The sequence below is a fragment of the Schistocerca piceifrons genome, chromosome X, assembly GCF_021461385.2.
Source record: "Schistocerca piceifrons isolate TAMUIC-IGC-003096 chromosome X, iqSchPice1.1, whole genome shotgun sequence".
Lineage (NCBI taxonomy): Eukaryota > Metazoa > Arthropoda > Insecta > Orthoptera > Acrididae > Schistocerca > Schistocerca piceifrons.
Window position 1 is genome coordinate 302,593,380 of NC_060149.1, and position 24,240 is coordinate 302,617,619.

General features: G+C 38.1%; 1 protein-coding gene across 1 annotated transcript in view; it reads right to left on the reverse strand.

Moving 5' to 3' along the window:
* Positions 1-1,654: 1,654 nt before the first annotated feature.
* The window catches only part of LOC124722137 (neurofilament heavy polypeptide-like), a 314,285-nt gene continuing 291,699 nt past the window's right edge, over positions 1,655-24,240 (reverse strand). Inside the window, exons 5-10 of the mRNA XM_047247344.1 lie at positions 23,771-23,938; positions 16,456-16,839; positions 14,971-15,080; positions 14,692-14,881; positions 5,229-5,335; positions 1,655-3,453 (exon numbers count right to left, since the gene is read on the reverse strand). Coding sequence (XP_047103300.1) covers positions 5,255-5,335; positions 14,692-14,881; positions 14,971-15,080; positions 16,456-16,839; positions 23,771-23,938 — 933 coding nt within the window. The 3' untranslated portion in view covers positions 1,655-3,453; positions 5,229-5,254. The remainder of the gene's footprint in view (positions 3,454-5,228; positions 5,336-14,691; positions 14,882-14,970; positions 15,081-16,455; positions 16,840-23,770; positions 23,939-24,240) is intronic.

Consider the following 24,240-nt stretch of genomic DNA (forward strand, 5'->3'; position numbering starts at 1 on the left):
CAGCATACTGGGCAAGAGTATTATCACTGTAGATATGATGCCCATGGGTGGTCAGGCTGTGTGGGAGTTATTTTTTTGTGTGGGAAGGATGACTATTGGTGGTTAATGGCTGTAGTATGGACAGAGTTGTGGATGGTGTCACCAGAGAGGTGGAGGTCAATGTGCAGGAAGGTGGAATATTAGAATAAGCAGGACCAGATGAAGCAGGTGGGAGAGAAGGTTGTGGAGGACTGAGGATAGGATGTCTTGGACCTGAGTCCATATTATATGATTAATGGACCTCCATCAGATAAGGTGTCTGGCATTTTGAAAGGCTAGGAAGGTATTTTAGCATAGGAGGGTGTCATGAGTGTGGCCCCTGTGCCACAAATTTGTTTATATACTTTCCCCTCAAAGTAATAGTAATAGTAGTAGTAGTAGTAGCAGTAGTAGTAGTAGTATATAGTTGGTAAGGTGTTCGAGGAATGAGGTAGCAGGTTTGAAGTCTGAAGGACATTGGGTGAGATAGTGTACAATAGTGATGAGGGCTTGGGCATCATGGTTGGTTGTGTATACGGAGATGGCATCTACAGTGATGAGTATGGGTCCAGGAGGTAAAGGCGTGTGGTTACTGAAGAGCTGATGAAGGAAGTGGTTAGTATCTTTGATGTGCAATTGGTTGGAGGTGTTTGTCAACAAGAGAGAAATTCTTCTTTCAGTGGGAGCACAATAATCAGCTACAATGGGGTATCCAGGATCATTGGATTTGTAGATTTTGGGGAACAAGTGGAAGATGTGTGTCTTGGAGTGTCACTGGGGTAAGGATGGAGATGGATTCATTAGGGTTTGAGATTAGCTACCTAAATTATACATTTAGTGGTATGAAAGTAACTTTAAAATGCTCTGGTAATATGGGTGCATAGTGAACTATTTTCTGCATAGTTTTTTTTTTCATAAAGGTCTTTAAATCACAAACACCCAGAGGGTTCTGCACAGATTATCATTACTAAACCTAACTGTATGAATTTTTCTTTTTCTTCTAAAGAAATTGAAGTGTCACCAAGTTGCTTCTCATATGAAGCACACAAATTGATGCATATCTGAGACCATAGTAGTGTTTTTAATGTATCATCTAATCCTTTCTATATTGAAAAAGGATAATGTTCTAATACAGTCTACATGTCTGATAATTTGGTTATTTTTATTGCCACACTTGAGTGAGATGAAAAGTAAGTCTTTTACTGTCACAACTGCCTATGTGGAGAATTTTTTTCTGTTCCAGATGTAAGCAATATGAGAACATTAGCATCTCAGAATAATGGAAGTGTAAGTGTGTATCTGTCTCAGAAGAAATTTGAAATGCCTTATAACATTGCAGTAACAAAAAGTGTAAGGAGAAAGTATTTACTTATTCATTTATTTTTACAGAAATTGACTAATTCGGTGTCGTAAGTATGGCTCACAAAGTTTTTGTTTTGCACTATAGTACATTAGTGATTTTTTCAGGTGAAGTTTTGAAAATACTTACTGTTTAAGTGAGGTGGTAACTCATGCATGTATATAAGCATTACTTCTGAAATGGTTTAATTGGGACATGTATACAGAAGTAATCATTTTTATTGTGTTTCATGACAAAATTTGACTGAATTAGTATCCATTTATTAAATATCATGGATCCTTTACAAGCAATTTATTACTTACATTTCTCAGAAATGCACCTCATGCCACATGAATATTTGATATGTACATGTTGGTTAATAATAGATCTAACCATGGGTGGTAGCACAAAAAAATTCAAGAAGCACCTTCAAATTCAATATTTTGAACAAAGTCTGAGAGGGAGTTTAATGCCACAACAATGCAACAGTATAAATAGTATTCAAATAAATACCAGTACATTAAGTCATTTTCACACCACATTTTTACTTTGATGACACACACACACACACACACACACACACACACACACACACACACACACACACACACACACTTATATATAACAGATATTACCTGCAATTTCAACAACGAAAATAACGAGTGATGTGAAAATTTCATCAATATGTAACAGAACAGTCATATTACACATACAAACAACTCTTACACTATAAAATGTTGTTAACTATAATGCCTATTTGTTCAATAGTTTTAATACTTATATTTAACAGCTTCTCGTATATCAATTTTTTGTTATGTATTCCAAAATTACTTCATAACTTGAAAGAAGAAACAGAAAAATGAATTAAAACAACTGTTTTCTTAGTCTCCTCTCTACATACACCCAGACTAGTGATACTTACGCCAATTCTCTTCTGAAACTGCTGAAGCTTAGTTTCCTTTTTCACAAACATTCTTTTCTACAGACATTACTTAGAACTCTGCAACTGTTAATCAAACTACGTTCAATGTTTACACTGAATCTTGCATAAGCATCATCCAGATAGTACAGTTACACTCCCAGCAATATTACATTTTGGTCACGTTTGAATAACCATATTATAAGTGTCTCAAAATACTATATATTAGTTTCTCTTAATTTTACTGTAATTCTTGCGTTATTACTGTTGTATAACTGTTTATCTACAGTTTGTTTCATTTTCATGTATTTCTTTAAGAAATTAGCAGACTAAATTCGCCATCAAGTGATGCTTCCAACCAGCACAACAAAACGATTGCAAATACATTATGTTAAATCATCAGCCATCAATTTAATCAACAAAACATTTCTAGTCATGGAATACTATGAAGGAGTATGCCCTTAATCTATTGCAACGACATATGACACACAGCAATATTCTAATTTTTAAGCACATTCAAATTAATGAGAAGGAAGGACAAAAGCTCCTTGTGTGTAGAACAATAAAGGGAAAATATTTCTTCATCACTTGAAATTTTCATTTGAATTTCCATCAACTGCAATCATCAAATTTAGCATATAGGCAAGACACAATACAAGGAAAATTAAATTGTTTTGATTGCTTTCAACACAGAATGATACAACACTGCTCATACCACTGAAATTTTTACTTTAACTTCTGCATCATGCCAATGGTAACCAAAAGTGACTGGAAGCCATTATGAAATCCCAGTAGCCAAATTAGAACAAATGGTATAAGTATTTGTGCATTGAAATTAAGTTTAAGGATTTTAACAGAATATTCAGCTTCAAACCAATTCATCACACAGAGTAAAATGACAGTTCTTATACAATTACAATGAAACCCATTAAGAAAATATCTTAGACATTGTTTCCTATGTGGCTGGAATGTATTGTGTATTACCTCCCTAATAATACTCATTATTATTTCTGGTCCTGTCAGAAATCTTCAACAATAATTGCACAATAATATTAAGAAACTCTACATAAGAAAAACAAATTTCTTCACAATACTGGGAACACAGCAGTCTAGTAAAATTGCAAAGGCAGTATTGTTTCTTGGTTGTATCCACACACATTCTGGAATGTGACATTTTCTGCAAATAAATAATAAATTTCAACATTGATTTGTCTCTACACAAACTTCTGATAAAATTATTTAATAATAATAATAATAATAATAATAATAATAATAATAATAATAATAATGGTAATGTTAAGTAATATTACATAATCAAAATAAGAATTAATACAGTATCCTAAATCATTGAGCACACACTACAACCAGAAGGTATCATTTTTTCCAAACTCAGTTGTTTTACATGATGTAAATGAATAAATTAATTTTTTGTGTGCGCTTACCTTCTGCAAGATGTAATGTATGAAATCATGAAATCACAGCTAACCTTTGTTTTTGTAAAAGTGATTTATTCAGCTTGATAAACATTGTCTAAGTATTTTTCATCATTTTATTAGAAGGGCTGAAATAAAACAAACTGCCTCCATTGTAGACCAAGTACAGTGAAATATGTGGTGAGGGGGAGAGGGAGGAGGAGGAGGAGGAGGAGGAGGAGGAGGAGGAGGAGGAGGAGGAGGAGGAGGTTGGACATGGGCAGAAAATACAGTGGAACATTTGAAACAACTTACGTATGGTGTAACACACCATACATGATGGGATAAGATAACAATAATGGATCCTAAGTGAATGAGTAGCCACATTAGCAAATAATAAAAAAGAAAAAATGGGAGGCCATTGTTTATCTTAGATGGTAAATCACTGGAGTTAAGATGTGTGGATTTATTGTGTATTATTACTAGAAAGTAACAATTCAAACTAGTTATTTTATATGCCAAAAAACTGATCAGTGTGAATAATTTTCCTGTGCACATGACTTTCTTTTTCCATTGCAAAGGAACTACTATTTTTATTTCTACACATTCTGATGGAAACTGTTCTCCACTTTTACAGTGATACACTACCCAAATGTATACATAACTAGGTAAGAAGGAAACTACAACTTAAATCTCAAGAGCCTTTTCTTTTTCTCTTTTTTTTCAAATTAAGAGTTTAGAATGTAGAAAATTTGTCACAACTGTGCAAGTGAGATAGTGTGTAATGACAAAAATCCAAGATAGTGACACCAGGAAAAGAAAGGGGAGGGGTGGAATTGTAATCAGAGTGATTACAACTTTTACATTAGAGGAAAGTGAAAGAAATTAACATTATGTAGCAATAGTCCTATGTGAATCTCTTTAACCATAATTACATTGTGATACACCTATGGAGACATTTTTTGAACAACTTTATCATTTGCTCTTCAAGCGTCCTCAAGCTATGTCAATAATTCACCTACTGTTTACAATACAGTGCTCTGAATCAGTGCCTTTACTGTCATCTACCACTGCTTTATACAAATAGTGTGTTTCCAAAGTAAGTATATGAAGTCATACCTTTTTCATATTTAATTAGTGTATGATCAGTATGAAATAGCAGCAGTCCCATTCAACCTACATCTAGGAACAACACACAAAATTTGAACTCCAGAAAAAGACCTTGTCTACTTCATACAGCAACAACCTTACTGTTACAACAAAGATGATTTTATATCTATGAAATTTTCTTGCTTTATCAGCTAACTAATAGCTCTGAAAACAGTTGTTACTTGGCTAATAATGTGAAAAGATTTCATCACTGAAATTCCATAAGAAAGCTTACATTTTCTTGTCAATTTCATATCTCTGAAATTTTTAGTTATATGTATTATTTCAATGATGTGTAGAAAATTCAGCACATCAGTTTTACAGTATGGAAGTGTCAAAGCAAATTTTATAGCAATAAAACTTATGGAATAGTGTTCCTGATATATCATACCATTGGTGGTGGTTCAGACGTCACGATCAATGCTCTGAATTTTTTTGGATCCTGCTCTCCCACTCAGCAATCAGTGCACTTCTTTTTCTTGGGGAATTTTTCTGAAACTTTAAAACAAAAAGACTTTTACAAATTACAGACAAATGATCCACATAATCTAACTTCTTGGCAAAATCACAGAACATGCCAAAAGGGTAATTTTCATTTTTACTACTACCAGACCTGAGCTTATGAGATCATGTGTTTGTTTCTCTGCAAGAAATCCTTTGCAAAAGCCAAAAGGGACAGTAATTCCAAGGTTATCAGGAAAGTGGTTCAGTGTTCTGACAAGCTACCCTCCCAATTTGTTCTCAAAAAAATACAAGAAAGAGGGTTGACTTGGAAATTAATTGCTTATCTCCACTTTTATAAATCCATATTATTACAGCATATTTTAGTCTTTCATGAAGTATGCCTTGACTCACTGACTGATTATAAAGCTAAATAAAAGAAAACATTGGAAGTCAACTAGTATGTACGAGTTATTTGATCTACTACGTCCCTCTGAACTCCCAACTCTTGAAATTATCCTCATTTTCCTACAAGTTTCTGTTAACCTTCTGCTCCCTGTATTTTATTCCTACTACCTTCAGAATTTTGAAGAGTGTATTCCAACCAACACAGTAAAAAGCTTTCTCTAAATCTCCAAGTGCTAGAAATGTAGGTTTGTCTTTCTACAGTGTCTCATTTAAGATACATAGTGCAGTCTGTATTGTATTGCATGTTCATTTCTTCAGAACCCAAACTTCTCTTCCCTAAGGTTGGCCGCTACCAGTTTGTCCATTCTTCTGTAAATAATTAGCATCAGTATTTTTGAACCATGACCTATTAGGCTGACAATTCAGAGATATTAACAACTGTTGCGACTTGGCTCCTTTGAATTATTACAGTCACCTACTCCACAGCCTTGTGTCAACTTAGGTCTTTCAGATCTCGGTGAAATTCTTTTTGCTGTGTCGCCATCATGAGTTGTCCTACTTTTATCTGGAGGGACTGAGTCCATACAATAGTAGATCCTTTCTGAATAAGGGAAAGAAGTACTACTTCTCTAGTCATCTGGTTTACGTAATAAAATGAACTAGATGGCACAAATGGTACAGAACTAAAGCACTTGCCCAACCTAAGCTGTGACACGAACTGTGCCAGAAGACAGCCGCTAAGGAGCATGAGAAGGTGCACAGCTGGACTGCCTAGATTTATTGGGTTGAATTAACAGCACTCCCATGCTGGACACACCCCCATTACATCTTTGGCTTACAATGGAGGCAGCAGCAGGAGTGTGTACGTTAAGAAACTGGAAATCTGTAGGATTTCCAGAATTCCACACTTATATAATGAATGTGGTAAACATAAGAATGATAGAGAAAATGCATGCTCACTATGTAACCACTTCCAGTGGCTTCAGTAAATCTTTCTAACCATAGGAAGTAGGGAGCAGTGTAAGAAATAACCACAGTACTGTTCAGATGACAGTCTGGTTTACTGACTGGTGAAAAACAGACGAGGTTGCTGGAGGCAGTGTACACAGGGTGCAGCCTCAAATAGAAAGCACAATCTATCTGGGGAAGCTAGCAACAGTATTCCAGGGGAAATATTCACAATTAGAGTATGTGCAGAGAAGTATCTATGTAGGTGTTACGAGGATTATAGCATCTGCATTCATTCATACAGCCAAGTTGCTCTGAAATCCCTATCAATCCCTGCAATGAGATCAAATATATTTTGCAGAGTGAAAACCTGCTGTCAGTCCCTTATCACTCAGGAGTTAGTAGTAATGTGCAAGCTAATAGGCTTGCCACCACAGGGGAAATGACCATTTGTTGGACCAGAACCTGTCCTACCCATCACTATTTCAGTGGTAAAATTTAATACTATGTAATTGAATCACATGACAGAATGCAAAATATTTGACTACAATCCAAAAACAAAATTGTGGCAAGCCAATGATGCCAGAACTATGTTCTAAGAAAATTTCTGTAATTGTGGGGTTAACAAGAGGCAGATTTAACTTGTAGATCTAATGAGTGGGCATAGGAACCTCAAGAAACACCTACACACAAAGGGTATCACTAAGTGGGTCTGAGACTTCTATCCAGTCACATATTGACCAGTCTGGTATGGTAATAGAAGATAGCAAAAGTAAAGCCAAACTTTTAAATTTCACATTTAAGAAATCATTCACATAGGAGAATTGTACAAACAGACTATCATTTGACCATCGCACAGGCTCCCATGTGGAGGACATAGAGAAAAATCCCTGGTGTAGAGAAACAGAATTTGAAGCAAATAAGTTGTCAGGTCTTGATGGAATCCCATTTTGGTCATTGAAGGAGTACTTTACAGAATCGGCCCCTTACTTAGCTTGCATTTTTCATGAATCTTTTGCCCAGTGCAAGGTAGCAAGCTACTGGAAAAAAGTAAAGGTGTCCCCTGTGTATAACAAGGGCAGAAGAACGGACCCACAATATTACAGACCAATATCCCTAACATCATTTTGCTGCAGAATCTTTGAACATATTCTTAGTTCAAATATAATACATTTTCTCGAGAGGGCAGAGTTTCTGTCCATAAATCAGCATGGTTTTAGAAAGCATCGCTTGTGTGAAACTCAGCTCACTCTGTTCTCTTAGGAAATTCTGTGAAGCACGGATGAAGGGTAACAGGCAAATTCCATACTCCTAGATTTCTGTAAAGCATTTTATATGATGCCACACTGCCAACTTTTACTGAATGTACAAGTATATGGAATAGGTTCCCAGGAATGTGAATGGCTCTAAGGCTTCTCAATGAGCAGAATCTGGTATTTTGTTCCCAACAGTGAGAGTTTATCAGAGACAAGGGTATTGTCAGGAGTGCCCCTGGGAAGATAGGATTCAAGAGATTGGGGCTTGTATGGAAGTATATAGACATTTGTTTTTGTCACACTGTATTTGCAAGTGGAACAGGAAAGGAAATGACTAGCAGTGGTACACCTTACAGTGGTTTGTAGAGTACGGATGTAGATATAGAGAAAGAAGTGACATTTAATCTTTCAATGTGAAGTACTGGAGAGCAAAAGATACAGAATGTTTGCATGTTGAAAAAGAAGTACCAATTTCAGCTGCATTAGGGCACTGAAATAATTCTGTGACAAGTGAAAATCTGTGCTACAACGGGACCCAAACCTGGATTTTCTGCTTTATGCCAGCACTTGCCTTAACCACTCTGGCTATTTGAGCATGCTTCATGTCCAACCCAAATTCCCAAATTGTTGCACGCTCATTCTGTAGTGCTCCCTGCCCATTACCCTCTTTGCTCATGGCATCTTACATGATTCCTGCAAGAGATTGGACCTAGGGTGCATCCACTCTGAAGATATCATGAAGTACCATCACGGCTTAGATACTACAATTGTGTGTATGGTATCTGTTTTTTTTTTGGACATGTCTAATTCCTGAAGAAATTGCAGCTAACAGAGTAAGTAAAGGGAATCATCCTACTACTTAAGACTATTAGTTAGCTTTCCTAGTATGACAGGGGGAGAGATCGTACAATAACCTCAGTTTCAGTGTGGACATCTGGAGGCTAGGAACCACATTTGTGTCAACTTGTGGAACCTAGCCAACAGGTTCACACACAAATGACACTGCTGATAAATGGGGTTATGTTCAGCTGTTTTACCCCTCTGGTTAAATCCCATCAATCAAATCAAGTCTCTCAGTATCTTGCCTCCAAGCTCATCTTTGTGTAATACCTCTTCCCCTTAGTTATGTATGTAACAAAAGGGGTTCACACCAACAACGGTAAATAAGCTTAAAAAGTTAAATTTTCCTTCAAGAGGATTCTCACATAGCTCATAATCTTGGAACTTTTCAAGTGTTATGGTGTGAAATACTGCATAAAAAGCTTTCTGTTGGTTCACTATGGTCATGTGATGATATCGACCTGCAGAAGGTGACATGAGCAAGCAAAATCGAGTCCCAAGAACATTACACACACACACACACACACATAATGCCTTCTTGAAGTCTCTACCTATGTCTAGTTCACTTTGTATTGTCTGTGTTAACACATGTGTCTCATATCTTGTGATCATTCTTTTTTTAATGAAGAGGTTTTTTGTCCTCTGTCTTCTGACTGGTTTGATGCAGCCCACCACCAATTCCTCTCCTGTGCTAACCTTTTCATCTTTAAGTAGCACTTGCAATGCATGTCCTCAATTATTTACTGGATGTATTCCAGTCTCTGTCTTCCTCTACAGTTTTTGACCTCTACAGCTCCCTTGAGTACTATGGAAGTCATCCCCTCATGTCTTAACAGATGTCTGATCATCCTGTCCCTTCTTCTCAGTGTTTTCCACATGTTCCTTTCCTCTCCGATTCTGTGCATAACCACCTCATTCCTGACCTTATCAGTCCACCTAATTTTCAACATCAGTATGTAGCACCACATCTCAAATGCTACAATTCTCTTCTGTTCCAGTTCTCCCCACAGTCCATGTTTCACTACCATACAATGCTGTACTCCAGACATACATTCTCAGAACTTACTTTCTCAAATTAAGGCTGATAGTTGATATTAGAAGACTTCTCTTGGCCAGGTATGACCTTTTTGCCATTGCTAGTCCGCTTTTGATTTCCTCCTTGCTCTGTCCAGCATTGGTTATTTTATTGCCTAGGTAGCAGAATTCCTTAACTTCATTGACTTCGTGACCATCAATCCTGATGTTAACTTTCTCGCTGTTCTCATTTCTACCACTTCTCATTACCTTCATCTTCAATTTACTCTCAATCCATTCTCTTTACACTGTTCATCCCATTCAGCAGATCATGTAATTCTTCTTCACTTTCACTCAAAATAGCAATGTCATCAGGTTAAAGAGGTTACATTTTATGAAATCAGTACATGTATCTTGTTACATACACTCACCACAATGGAAAACCCCACACTGGTGACCTATGACAACAATCAATTTCTGTGGACTCTTGAAATGCACAGTGTTACCTTCCACCAAACAATGAACACTGACACACAACAAAGGTTATTGAGACCTTTCACCTATACTGGTTTGGTTTCGTTTGGTTTCTTGTGGGTTGTGGGATATGTTGAACAATATGGAACAATGAAAGTATGAAACTACAAGTGAGGTTGATTAAAACATTCTCCTCCCAAATGTGTACAAGGACATGTGGATCGTGCATCACAGTTCTGTTACTATCCTTGGATCTTATGGACTTTTTTATGGAAGATGAAGAAAGAACACTGATATAAACAGGTGTTCCTGGGCATGCATCAAATTTTTATGCACAAATACATCATTGTGACCACACCCCTCATGATTCAAATTGTGTTTCAGCACTGGTTATAGAGGTGACAAACCAGATTCTTTCACCTTGTGGAACCTGGCTGACAAGCAAACACACTAATATTTCCAGCTTATTTTCGAAGTCATTGCCTACTGCCAATGGTGCCAAATTTGACAACACGTCCAAATTGAATTACATGGTGCCGCATGGGCATATTTCCATCAATGTTCATAGAGTTCAGCACTTTTTGTCTGAACTGTCACAATTTCTGCCCAAACTTGTCCAAATCCCCCATACCAACTTACTCCTGTGGTGTGACACCTTTAAAGGCAAATCACAGTCTCTGTTCCTGCCAAATTCTGCAGGGCAATCTTTGATGGTCTGCATAACTTATCACATCCTGGTATTCATCCCACCACAAAATTAGTGACTGAGGGCTTTGTGTGGTCAGGTGTTTAAGTGGACTGCAGACAGTTTATGCACACCTCTTGTTTGCCAATGCAACGGCTAGGACTTCACAGTTTTCTGCAATAGGGAAAATATGACATGCTAAGACTGACTTGAATGTGTCCATTTGGACCTGGTTGGTCCACTACTTGAGTCAAATTTGTTCCGATATATTTTCTCCGCAACTGACAGGACAATGCGTTGCGTGGAAGCTGTACCTTTAAAGGATATGATAGATAAATCTACTGCTTTGGTCTTTGTTCATCTGTGGATTCCTTGTTTCAGTTGCCCATCATCAATTTATACTGACCAGGTGTGTCACTCAGCCCCATCTTTTTATTCTTGGTCTTTGTCTATTTCATTTTGGAGTGTGCATATCAACACCCATGACTCTTGTCTTATGATCAATCACATTTAATAAAGTGGTTACATTTTGTGGTATCGGTACATTCATTTTATTCCGCATATCACTACCACACATGAAACCACAACCATCTAACTATGTATTTTTGTACAACATACTCTGAAGCCTTGATGGTGGAGAGGCCTTATGTGAATCCACTGTATGGGACCAATGAGTTATTCTGTCATATCTTAATGTAATGTACAATTACTGATGTTTGAAGAAAGATAAAAATAAAAAAATTCGCAATATCTGTTCAGTTTTAATTCTCTTGCTGATTTTCATTATTTGCATTACTTTTCCTTACTTGCTTAGTTACAAAATTTTATTATAATAGCTCAGGAATAATCTAGTCTTCTACTGATTTAATTTTAAATATCCAGGTAAATCTGAATTTTGTCAGTAATGTGTCCACCTTAAACATTCAACAAGAGAGAGAATCTTGAAAGTATGGTTAAAAATGTGTGTTTAAATGATGCTGTAGTCATGAGGTGGCAGAATCTGACTGGTAGAATCAACAGAAACAAATGTCTGCTGTCCTTGGCTGGATGTTCACAATGGTAACACAAGATGGACAAGTGAACAACATGCCAACAGACTCTGAAGAGTTACTGAGGGAGAAACCAAGCTGATGTGATAATGTAGTAAAGTAAATCTAGAGTTAGGTACAATGGCAGCTATACACAACTGAAGTGAAGATAAGACAAGAGTTTATGGCCATGTGGTCATATTTATCTCATCTGCAGCAAGAACTATTGCTGAAGCATACATTTGAGGAACTTCAGAGTGGCACTTTCTTGGAAAACTGCAGCACATTACAGGTTCTGCCACTATCAGCCATCCAAGTCCATTTATTCTACTGGGTATTCAAATTTGTTGGGTCAAGACAATAAATGTGTTACCAACAATTTGAATCCTTCACTCTCTGTATGACATTTTATCTGTTATTAAAATTTTGTAAGGCACTTTAAATACATTCAACAAATAAATACATAGACAAATGTCCTTGTTGGTGCTTCACATTTGATGTTTGTTCTGTGTGCTGGTGAAGTTTCAAACCATTCTTGCAGATGGCAGAGGCATAGTACAGTGTCAATATGGCATCTACATGCAACTCTCATTACAATCAGCGTGCTGTTATTGGATTCTTGTGTTCCGAAATAGAAACCATGGTGAACATCCATAAATGTTTGTGTGCAGTGTATGGTGGTGCTGCAGTTGACAGTAGTACAGTTGGGCAATGGATAAAGGAAGTTAAAACCTCAGGAAATGCAGAAACAGAGCTCCATGATCAACCAGGCTCAGGATGTCCTGTCACAGCCACTGCTCCAGACATCCACCCTACAGTCCAGACCTGATACCCTCAGACTTCCATCTCTTCGGGCCGCTTAAAGATTCTCTAAGGGGGAACACACTTTCAAGATGACGAAAGGGTCATCCATGAAGTGAAAACATGGCTATGCCTACAGGACAAGAGCTTTTACCAGTGGGTAATACATGCTCTTCCACAACATTGACATATGGCCATAGGACGTGATGGAGACAATGTAGAAAAATAGGACATGGACAAGACCTGTTTACCATGTCACCATATTCTGACTCTCAACAATAAATATGTTCCAAGAATAAAGTGTGGGGCATTACTTATTGAACAACCCTCTTAGTATAATCTAACAATTTCTGCACTCTGGTGTGTATTTTCTCCTTAGAATCTTTATTGTTGTGTGGTTTGTATAATATGGAAGTATTATGGTTCTGATGTCTCCCACAGTACCAGTTTTTTAAAAAATATTTTATAGCTTCTACTGGCAATTTTCTTACAGTCTCCTGTGTTTTACTTTATTTGATATACTTCGAGTTTAGTCTGTAGAGCTAATAATTTATTGTTTTCTAAGCAACTACATCATATCAGATGTTATTGGTACACTGGTTTAGCATGTGTCAACATGCTACTATTCCTGTTTAAAAGCTATATAGATGTTTTATTATTCAATAGCTATCTCAGCTACTTATCAAATATTTATATCTACACTAATAATAAAACTGTAAAATCATCATGTTGTCTGTCTCTGTTTACACACTGATCTCCAAAACTGCCTGGTGAATATTCATGTGGTTTGCACAGGTAACTAGTCTAGCTGGAGGCAACCTATAGGATTTATTTCAAAACTGAACCGCAGATAAAAATAGTGTAATTTGAATTTTAGGAGTCTTCTCAGGTTAGTAGCTCAGATATTTGCCTTAGTGATGGTGGTGTATCCAAAGAACCAATAGATGATGCTGTCAGTTTTTTTACCTCAGTGACAGGAGTATTTTTAGAAGTTTACATCAGTGACAGAATTAAATACAACAATCTTATCTTTCTGAATACAAACTAACAGTGAATTTCCAGAATGAGATTTTCACTGTGCAGCAGAGTGTGCGCTGATATGAAACTTCCTGGCAGATTAAAACTGTATGCCCGACCGAGACTCAAACTCGCGACCTTTGCCTTTCGTGGGGAAGTGCTCTACCATCTGAGCTACCAAAGCACGACTCACGCCCCATCCTCACAGCTTTACTTCTGCCAGTATCTTGTATCCTACCTTCCAAACTCTGCAGGAGAGCTTCTGTAAAGTTCGGAAGGTAGGAGACGAGATACTGGCAGAAGTAAAGCTGTGAGGACCAGGCCTGAGTCGTGCTTTGGTAGCTCAGATGGTAGAGCACTTGCCCGCGAAAGGCAAAGGTCCCGAGTTTGAGTCTCGGTCGGGCACACGGTTTTAATCTGCCAGGAAGTTTCATAACAGTGGCTAGGCTATACAGATTTACTGATTTCACTTTGTGTGTTAAAGACTTTAAAAAAGGCTTTGCTTGTTTCATTACATTTCATTTATATTTGACTTCTTCACTAGGAAAACATTTCTTTACAAAGTGAGGTACGGAATCCTAAAAAGTGACAGTATGCAAACACCCTTCTTTATCCACTGTTAAGCACGGGCGTACAGCCAGTATCTGTATAAAAAGCTCACATGCTTAACTGGAAAATACTTATAATTTTGCAAGTGTGTTTATGCTTCTGTGAGTGTTTTACATTTCTCTGTCTAGAAGTTAAAAAAATTAACCTCTTAGCCATCTTTATGATCCTTGGAAAGTATTTCATTTCACAATGGAATGTCTATTTAGCAGAAACATTAATTTTATAGTAGACTGATGTCTACTTTAACTAAAATTTGAAAACCTGCAATTGGAATTATTAAGCTAATGTTGCGTAGATATTCCTCTTAATTCATAACTGAATGCCAGTTCTCACCTTTTGTGAAGCAGGATCCTGTGAAACATCCAATGAATCATCAGAATCTAAGAGGTTTGGAATAGACTGTGCACTCTGCAAAGTCTGTTTCCCTCCATCACCATTGATATGATTAATTTCTTCTTCCTCAATACTACCAATGCTCAAAAGATTTGGCTGTGACTGAGCAAATAGTTTTGCTCTCAGCAACCTTCCGAGATGAAATAATACATGTTAGGAAACAATTTACCAAAAATCAGATAACTGCATTACAAATGACTGTAAATTTATAAGACCTACCTCAATTCTTCTTCACGTTTTTGCATCTCTTGTAACTCGGCTTGTATCTTCTCTTCAGCTGATTGGTAGCCCTTTCTCACTGGAGTCTTTACCAGTTCTTCATCTGAATCCTGTACAAAATGCTTCTTATATGAGATCTGTCAGTATAAAAATTACTCTCTCCCCTCTATAATTTGCTACTATGAGGGACAATCAAAACTTTCCATTTGAGTATTTTGCTGCAGCATGTACACAATGTAGCATGACTCTGATGTGGGTATATAAGCACCCACATGTGACAAAGTATTATTGTGGCATTCCTGTCTTTCCAATGCGTCTGTGTGCAGTAAATGTGGAAATGTGAACTATGGCCATATTACCAAATTCGTGTTAACAGGAATAACATGCTGTTATTCTTTCCTTGGTTGCTGAAGGACAAAAACTGTAAGACATCCACTGGAGAATGAAGAATGTGTATGGGGCAGCATGTCTATAAAAAAACTACCATTGTGGAATGGTGCACCAAGTTCGTAATAACGGATGTCCCCATATAGGAAATGTAATGCAGAAATTACACAAACTCATGTGGGAGACACTAGAACCTGCCCTATAGTCCTGATCTCTTGCTCACGTGATTATCATGCCTTTGGTCCCTTAAAAAAAGTCCTTAATCCGTTGAAAATTTCTGTCAGATGGGGATGTAGAACAGTCAATTAAGAACTACTTCATGCAGCAGGACACGATGTTATACCAAACAGGTATTTTTAACCTGATGCATTGTTGAGACGATTGCCTCAATGCTCATTGTGATTTTGCGTGATTGGCATACCTTTTCTGAACAGTGTGGTTTTTCAAATAGAAACTTTTTGATCACCCCTTAAATGTCATGACATGTACAGCTGGAAGTCCAATGATCTACATAGCAAAGAAACAAGAGAATATTATGGTTTAGTATCTCAAATGATGCTCCCATTAGACATGGTAACTGGTAATGAAATTGGCTTTCCTATTTTGAAAGGGACCATCTTGGCATTTGCATTTGTTTAGAGGAACCATGAAAAACCTACACATGGATGGCAAGATAGAGATTTGAGCTCCCTTTGCCTGGAATGCAAGGTCATTGTTTCAACAACAATGTTACATTTCTCAGCAAATATGTATGGAGTCTAAAAACCAATGGCTCAGGTACCATGTTGCATAGTATCAAGTAAACATAATGAAACACACACTTCAGTTGTGTGGCAATAAAACTAGGACACTATTTCCTGTACAACTGATTTGCACATAGCAAACAATGGAAAATCCATAATAAAAACAATAAGCATTACATTGCTCTTCACCATGGAGATGGCACTGAGTGGCAAATGGGCACATTTGCAAGTATATTTACAAATGCACTATATTTTTCAGAAATTTATGGAGTGTGTAGAATACAAAGGAAAAAAAGCTCATTTTATTGTTAAGTTCTACAAATATTACTAATTAATTCAGTAACACACTACATACCTGTGAATCATTCCCACTATTGATGTCAATGATCTTCCTTTGAATTGGAGGCTGGTTATGTACAGGTGAAACAGAAGGAGGAGAAACAACAACAGGTACAGTATTCCTTGGAGCAGCATAAATTCTCATCCTTCCATGTGATGCATAAAACCTCTGCATCAATCCTTTCTGTCCACCACCAGATGAGAACCTGTGTGTTGGGCTTGCAAATGGAGAATTATTAAGTGATGGACTTGATGACTGAGATCTCTTTGTTGGAACAGCTTGTGCTGAGGGTTCTCCATCATTTAGTGAATCTGAAAGATTGTTCGAAGAGGAGAAACTATTTGGATCACTCTCTCTCTCTTCTGTGGAACTGTTGACAGCATCAGGTGTTTGAGATCTCTGAAATAAAAAATTAGATATCTTATTCTGCAACTATTCTGTTCAGATCAGGAAGTTATTTCAAACCTTAACTTCAATGATAATGCACTAAATTAGAAAGCAAAAAGCTGGACATTTTTGGAGAAAACTGAAAACACTGTGTTAGCAAGAACTTCTGTCGAGTACCTTTGTAACCATATCCTGATGGAACATCTAGTTCTTAAAACTGGTAACAGATGTAGCATAACACTGGACTGAAACTGGCCACTCTATTATCTTTAATGGCTTCAAGTTTCCGTCATCCACTTTATTCTTTTAGGAAAAGGTTATGGAAGAATTCAACATTGATTTGACGACAGATTTCACTGAGAAAATTATTTCAGAGTGTATAAATTTTTGAATTTGGCCATTGCTTTGATCTCCTCTCAGAGACTTAACTATTGACTTGGCTAAATTTCATTTCTTACCATTTGAAAATACATGCAGCTACTGAACTTCCCTCCAACAAATTGCTCTGAACTAAGTATCTGTGAGGGACACCCACACAAGCAGGCACAGGAAAACAACATTATGCAGTTAGGTTACTCTGAAGATGAAAGGGAGAAAACTACACCACAGCAGTTGTTAATAATCATGAAGATATTAAATGTTTTTATGAAAATATGTAGCATCTAGAGAAAATTTAAAAAATGAAATGGGTGGTTAGTGTTTCACATGTTATTGACATAAAAAAAATTTAAAAAATAAAAAAAATTTACACGTATACAATAATGGGAGAAGAAAAATGATTTGATGAAGGAATCATCAGTGTTCTATAATTGAGTGATTTAGAGAAACCACAGAAAATCCATGTCACTGTTGTTGGAGATATATTTTCCCTCAGTTTTCTCTGACATGAACATATTTTTAAGTTTAGGCTAGGCAGGATAGCCGCTGTATTAATGTTTTTAGTAAAAAAAAGAGAGACTGAAAAAATATGTAACTATGAAGAGAGAGAGAGAGAGAGAGAGAGAGAGAGAGAGAGAGAGAGAGAGAGAAGCCATCACCATCAGTACATCTGGGCCTTACCACGAAGCACAGCCGATGCAACTACACTAGCCATCTTACTGCCATCTGACTGCCTGAGCTCAGGCAGCCAGTAATGTGCTACTGCCTTATGGTCTGGGCCATGCAGTGTGCTGTGGCCAGTTTTACCCAGGGCAGTCTGTTGATTTAACTGCACTAAGGGGAAAGGTGTCTTATCTAAATGGATGTGATAAAGTGGAAATGAAGAGATTATTGGAGAAATTTGCAGAATTATTTAACCTGCATGGACAATGCCTGCTACATGACTATTGCAGCATGGAATTCCACAACAAATGAGCTGCTTGTGTACAAGAAACCTTATCAGGCCCCATCTACAACCAGTGATGGAGGAGTTTATTGATCAACAGCACTAGGATGTAATTATTAAAGAAAGCACCAGTGTTTAGTCAGTGCTTCTCATAACAGGTGGTAAGAAGGCTTATCAGGTGACTGTAAATATCTAAACAACAAGCAATAACTAATGAATAGCCCATGCCAAACATTACAGAGACCTTAGACAATCTGGTGCAATGCCATTATTTTATCACCATGGATTTGGTGGGGGGGAGGGGGCGTACCACCAATTAGAGGTAGCACCGGAGGATTGACCTGAAACAGCGTTTTCAGTTCCATTTGATCACTACCAGTATCATCAGATGCCATTTGGTTTGAAAAATGCAACTTTCCAACACTTGTTAGATGGAGTACTACAGAATCTGAAACCAAAACAATGCTTAGTCTACCGAGATGACACTGTATTCTCCAACACATCCAGGAGTATAAGGTGCATCTACAAGAGGTCTGAGTGCTTGTGTGTGGCACGACAGACCCTTATCTTAGAAACACGCCACTTTGTATTACAGGAAGTCTGCTATTCAGGCCATATCATCAGTCAAGACGGTGTACGACTAACTCACAGCTGATACAAGCTGTAAATGATTTCCCAGTGTATAGCACAAATGAAGAAATTACAGTAATATCTCAGGACTGCAATTTTATAGAGAATACATCCCAAAATTTGCAGAAGTAACAAGACCCATTATGCCTTTGTTAAAGAAGAGGTAATAGGTTCACGAGGCTCCACACTGAAGCAGATCTTGAGGTATTGCACTGAAATGAATTTCGAGACAGACCTCCAACTCATGGCTAAGTGAATTTGGTTTTGAGGTTGTGCAATGTTCAAGGAAGTATCACTGGTACACTGACAGACTTAGATGCTGTGCTGTAGAATGTATTGAGTCAACACAGAAGAACAGCACAAAGCTCAGGGTGGGTGAGAAGCCCTGTGCCCCTAGTATCAAATGCTAATGGATTTGATTTGTTTTAGCGCAACTATGTACTTTAGTATTAAGTGCCCAATATATCGGTAGGTTCCCCACCATGTTGTTAACACATTTCTTGACATATTTTTACACATGCATGGGGTTACAGTGTGAAATGCATCTTCAACAGCATTGTGCAGTTCATTGGTAGCATAGCAACATGCAGATACATGCACCTTAATGACTCACCATAATGAGTTGTAAGGTGTGGTGATGTCAGGACGTTTTGGTGGCCATTTCAAGGAACCTGGTGGTGTTGATGCACCACAACTTATCAACCATCATAAAAAAAGCTCACTTAGGAAATTGTGCACTGCAGGAGCATAGTGAGGAGGCACTCAGTCTTACTGCAACCATATGCATTCTGTGAGGCCCCTTTCCTCAAGCTGAGGTATGAACAACATTTGGAACACGTGTAAATAATTTGTGCCATTCACAGTCCCTGGGAAAATGTATGGTCCAAGCATAAGTTGTGAAGTCATCACTGCCCATATCATTATGTGAGGCAGCTTTCTTTGTAACTTGACCATGTAATGAAGATTCTCTTTGGCTCAAACAACAATATTTCTATTGTGTGAGCTGTGATAAATGGCACATTCTCTTGAAAACATAACCATGGCATAGTTCACTGCATTTTGAAATTGAGTTAACTTGGCACGCTGAAACACACTCATTCCAGTCTGTGTCCGATAACTCTTACGAACTTCAGTCATAAAGGTCTGACTATAATGTCTTTTGATATGATCTCACATTTTTGTCCTTGGTATACCAAATTTAAAGCATATTGTATGTTGGCTTCACAGGAGACTGTTCAATCAAAGTAGAGACTCAGGCACGTTTCTTCTCATGTCTTCTTCCTTCCACTCAGTGGCTTGTCTTTAACACTGCCAAAATCAAAAGCATTTATTTCTCAATCCAGAAGTGTCACCTTTCATGGTGGAGCCTCATCACATCTTTCCTAGAACACTACTGTAGTATTCTGTCTCATTGTCTGCCCTGTGTGTCATCATTCAGGCACCCACACACTTGTCACTAAATGCTCCTCAGTAGTGCAATTACGACCACTCACGTCTGACATGGCTACAAATTAAAACACTATTGTGGAAACATGTAAACACAAATTGCAACAAGTAGTAATAAAGTTACCAACCTGACTAATAACATCTCATACTATACAGAAGTTACAGGGGTACGGGGACTTCTTGCCCACCCTGTATTTAAAAATCACGTGTCTTGGCCATGATCACCATATCAAATCAACAGGCAATAATGGTGGCACAGACTATTGTTAACCATTGCTTATTAAAAATCTAATGCTAGAGACAATAATAAATGACCACAGCACTAATTGCCAAGTATGTCCAAGTTATTGAAGCAATTACACTTATTATTACACTTATTATTATTTCTCCCAAGAGTGCTAGTTCTGCAAGGTTCAGGTGAGAGCTTCTGTGAAGTTTGGAAGGTAGGAGATGAGGTACTGGCAGGGTAAAGCTGTGAGGATGGGGCACAAGTCGTGCTTGGGTAGCTCAGATGGTAGAGGACTTGCCCGCGAAAGGCAAAGGTCCCGAGTTCGAGTCTCGGTCGGGCACACAGTTTTAATCTGCCAGGAAGTTTCATATCAGCGCACCCTCCGCTGCAGAGTGAAAATCTCATTCTGCATTACACTTATTATTTACACTATAAGATGTTACAAATTAGTGCACTACACCTGCAAGTGAATGGCTGAACAGAGAGTTCACAGGACAGTAGGGGAAAAATGTTAAGTAATTTCATGAATAGTAGTCACAATGATTTGAACACTTTACCATAATTTGTAGTGACAGCTTGTAACTTGGAAAGTGTACAGAAACATGGGCTTTATCCCCTATGAGGTGGTTTTTAGCCAAAAGACCCCATTCCCTTTCAAATTATGCCACCCACCCTAGGTGAAGAGGTATACTTCACACAAAATTTTGCTACAAAATTAAGAAGTACGTGGCAACAGATTAGAAAGATGAATACGAAGTCTTAAGAATGGCATGAAGGCACCCCACAACAAAAAGCAAAATTGGTTATGTACCACACTGGGCAGTGAGTAATGTTATCTAACACCTACATGCTGAAAGAAAAAACTAAAAAGCTAATTTTGCAATACCAGGCACCTTACCAGATAATTGAGATTATGTCCCCAGTTAATGTCAAACTGCAATGCCCAACCCAAAGCCCAATTGTCCATGTAGTAAGAACTCATTTATTTCATGTTGTACTGGAAGCACTGCCGTATTTAACAGCAGCTCCTTCTGAATGGGGAAGGGAAGCGATTGGAGAAAATACAAGGGGGGAAAGGTAAAATTAAGCATGTGACGCAGGATGTACTAATAGTCATCCTGACACTCCTAATGCCATAAAACCATGAGGCGGCCTTGTGAGCTAATTTTGTGTGTTTGCTAATTAGTTATTAGGGATATTTGTGAGTGTATATTCTGGTAATGTGTCTATTTCTTTCATGAGACAGGCTCAAAGGAGACATTCTTGTTTAGTTAATAGGTTATGGGAAATTTTAGGTGAAATTTTCTGTGGAGTGTTAGTGGAACCTTAGGGTGTCTAATTTAGTTTAGAAGGGAATCAATGATGTTACATGGTGCAGAAAGTTTGTTGTTTGTTAAATACATGGTTTGTGTATAGGCAGTCATGCAGACTTTTAAAGGCAACAGGTTGGCAATAAATAAGTGATGGTGTGTTCATGTTACACACCTTTGGCCTTTAACTTTAAAGATATTTCATAAGGGATGTTTGCTAGGTCGCTTTAGTCAGTGAAGAAAACAAGGAATTTGAGAAAGTACTACTCTCCACCATGGAATAACTACAATGCCAAGTTGGGCTACTCACTGTTTGTCCCCCACAAAATGAACACACACAGTCCTCAAGTCATGTGAGTACACCCTAACCAGTAGTTGTAATTTGCATCTGCTACAAACAAGGCCATTTCGGCTGTGTACAGCAAATATAACTGCATGAGCGGGGATTGTTGATAAATGCTATGTGATGCGATTTCTTAAGACATTTTTCCAGTTACCTGCCACCATCACTGGAACAACAACACTTAACACAAACTGCTCATTATGTAACTGCAAAACCCATCTTTCAAGACTACGCCCATGAAAAACCTAACCTACTTCAATGGCATGCTACACCCGACCCTTCTTGCTTCCCTGAATCAGATGATATCAGCACAAAATAGTCACTTAATGATGGACCACCTGCTTGATGACATGAAAATTTATTGCACCGAACACCACCACTAACTTAACACTACACAGGAATTAGCATAACTCTCATAAATATTGTGTGTGTCACCTGAGATGTAAAGTTGCCAAAATCCCACCTTTATCTTTCTTTAACCTGCAGGCCCATAGCAGTCCTGTCAGAATCAGTGACTAGGTCTCATTGAATGAGCAAAGGAGTGAAAACAAAACAAGGGGCCCTGACACACCATGTTTGAGAGTTGCAAGAGTCAGATAATGTATACCGTATGATATTAAAATGGAAAGAGGCCACACAAAGGGGAAAATTAAGCAAGAAGTGTTTGCTCTGAATTCATGCAGTAGCAGTAGAATGTAAAGTGCAGGGTGTTGTTGCCAACTCTTAAGCAGTAATCCAGTATCCAGATTAATCTATGATGGGAAGAAATGTAGCAGGATAGAATTTTAGTGGCATGGAAAGCAGCCCAGGACTGTAATCAGACCACAGTCACAGATAGCAGGCCAAACAGTGCCCCTACCAATGCAGCAATTCAGCATAAGCCTCTACTTCTGTACCATCACGCCCATGTGCCAACTACCTAGAAGTGGAACAGTCTTCAAGAAGCTTCTGCAGTTTGACACATTGACACACAACAGATGAACCCTGGTCATCAGCCTCTGCCCCAGAGATTTCCAACACAGAAACACAGCTCTTCTGTAAACTCAGCTGGGGCATCAGTATTTAAAACCCCTGGTACAGCCTGTCACCATTGGTACAGTTGGGCTGTAGTATGATGCGCAGCTGGTGCCAGATGTCATCTAACATGATGCAGCCACTCCCAGTTTCTCTGGGCCATGAACCAACAACCACCATCTGACTGCCTGAGCTCCAGCAGTCAGAAACCTGGTGCCACCTCATGGTCCGAACCATGCAGCAAGTTCCAGCCAGTTCCACACTCAGGGAGAACCACTGCCACCCACTGCTGCTCTACAGCTTGCAGTTCTGTGTTCATCAGCTACATATCTGGGTAGTTCTGTCAGGGCCACTAGTTTAGCCCTGGCTACTGGCTGCCTCACTTTGCTTCATCATCCCATCTCATACTGCCAGCGTGCTCAGATCCCAGGAGCCTCGCCCATGCCTACTGTCTGTCTCTCTGTCAAAGATGCACTGCTCTGTGTTCATGTATGATCATTAATAAAGAGTTCTGGCAATAGACTAGCTGTCTGCATCATATGCACCACCACCATGCACCTCCATCAGAGAGCCATTTGTCCGTATGTTCCAAAAGCATACCCCATTACATTCAATTAAACATTACATTTAGGACAACAGTGACTTACCTTATGTACAATATTTTCATCAGATGTCTGAATTCCATTTGCTTCTTTCAGTTCTCTCTCCCTCTGTACTGCCTCATCAATTTCTTGTTGAATTCTTGTTGTTGCAGGCCGAGGAGGCTGAGTATGCTGTTGTTCACTTGAACTCAGAGTTTTATGTAGGAAACGAAACTACAAAAACAAACAGTTGAAATCATAAGAACTGTGTTAACAGTCACACATAAAAACTAAGTATTTAAAACTTTTCCACAACTATTTTATCAAAAAGTCTACATATTATCCATTTTCTAATGATGGCCACATTGTCAATAATGATCAATGGACATACATAGTATATACTAGCAGCACACAGTGGCCTGAAACCCAGCATGCTTTGCATCAAATCATTAAGGGTTAGTAGTGGGAGGGTAGCCCTATGTGCCAACTGAATTTCGCCTCTCAGTATCAGTTTTTAAGAACTTCAAAGGTAGGAA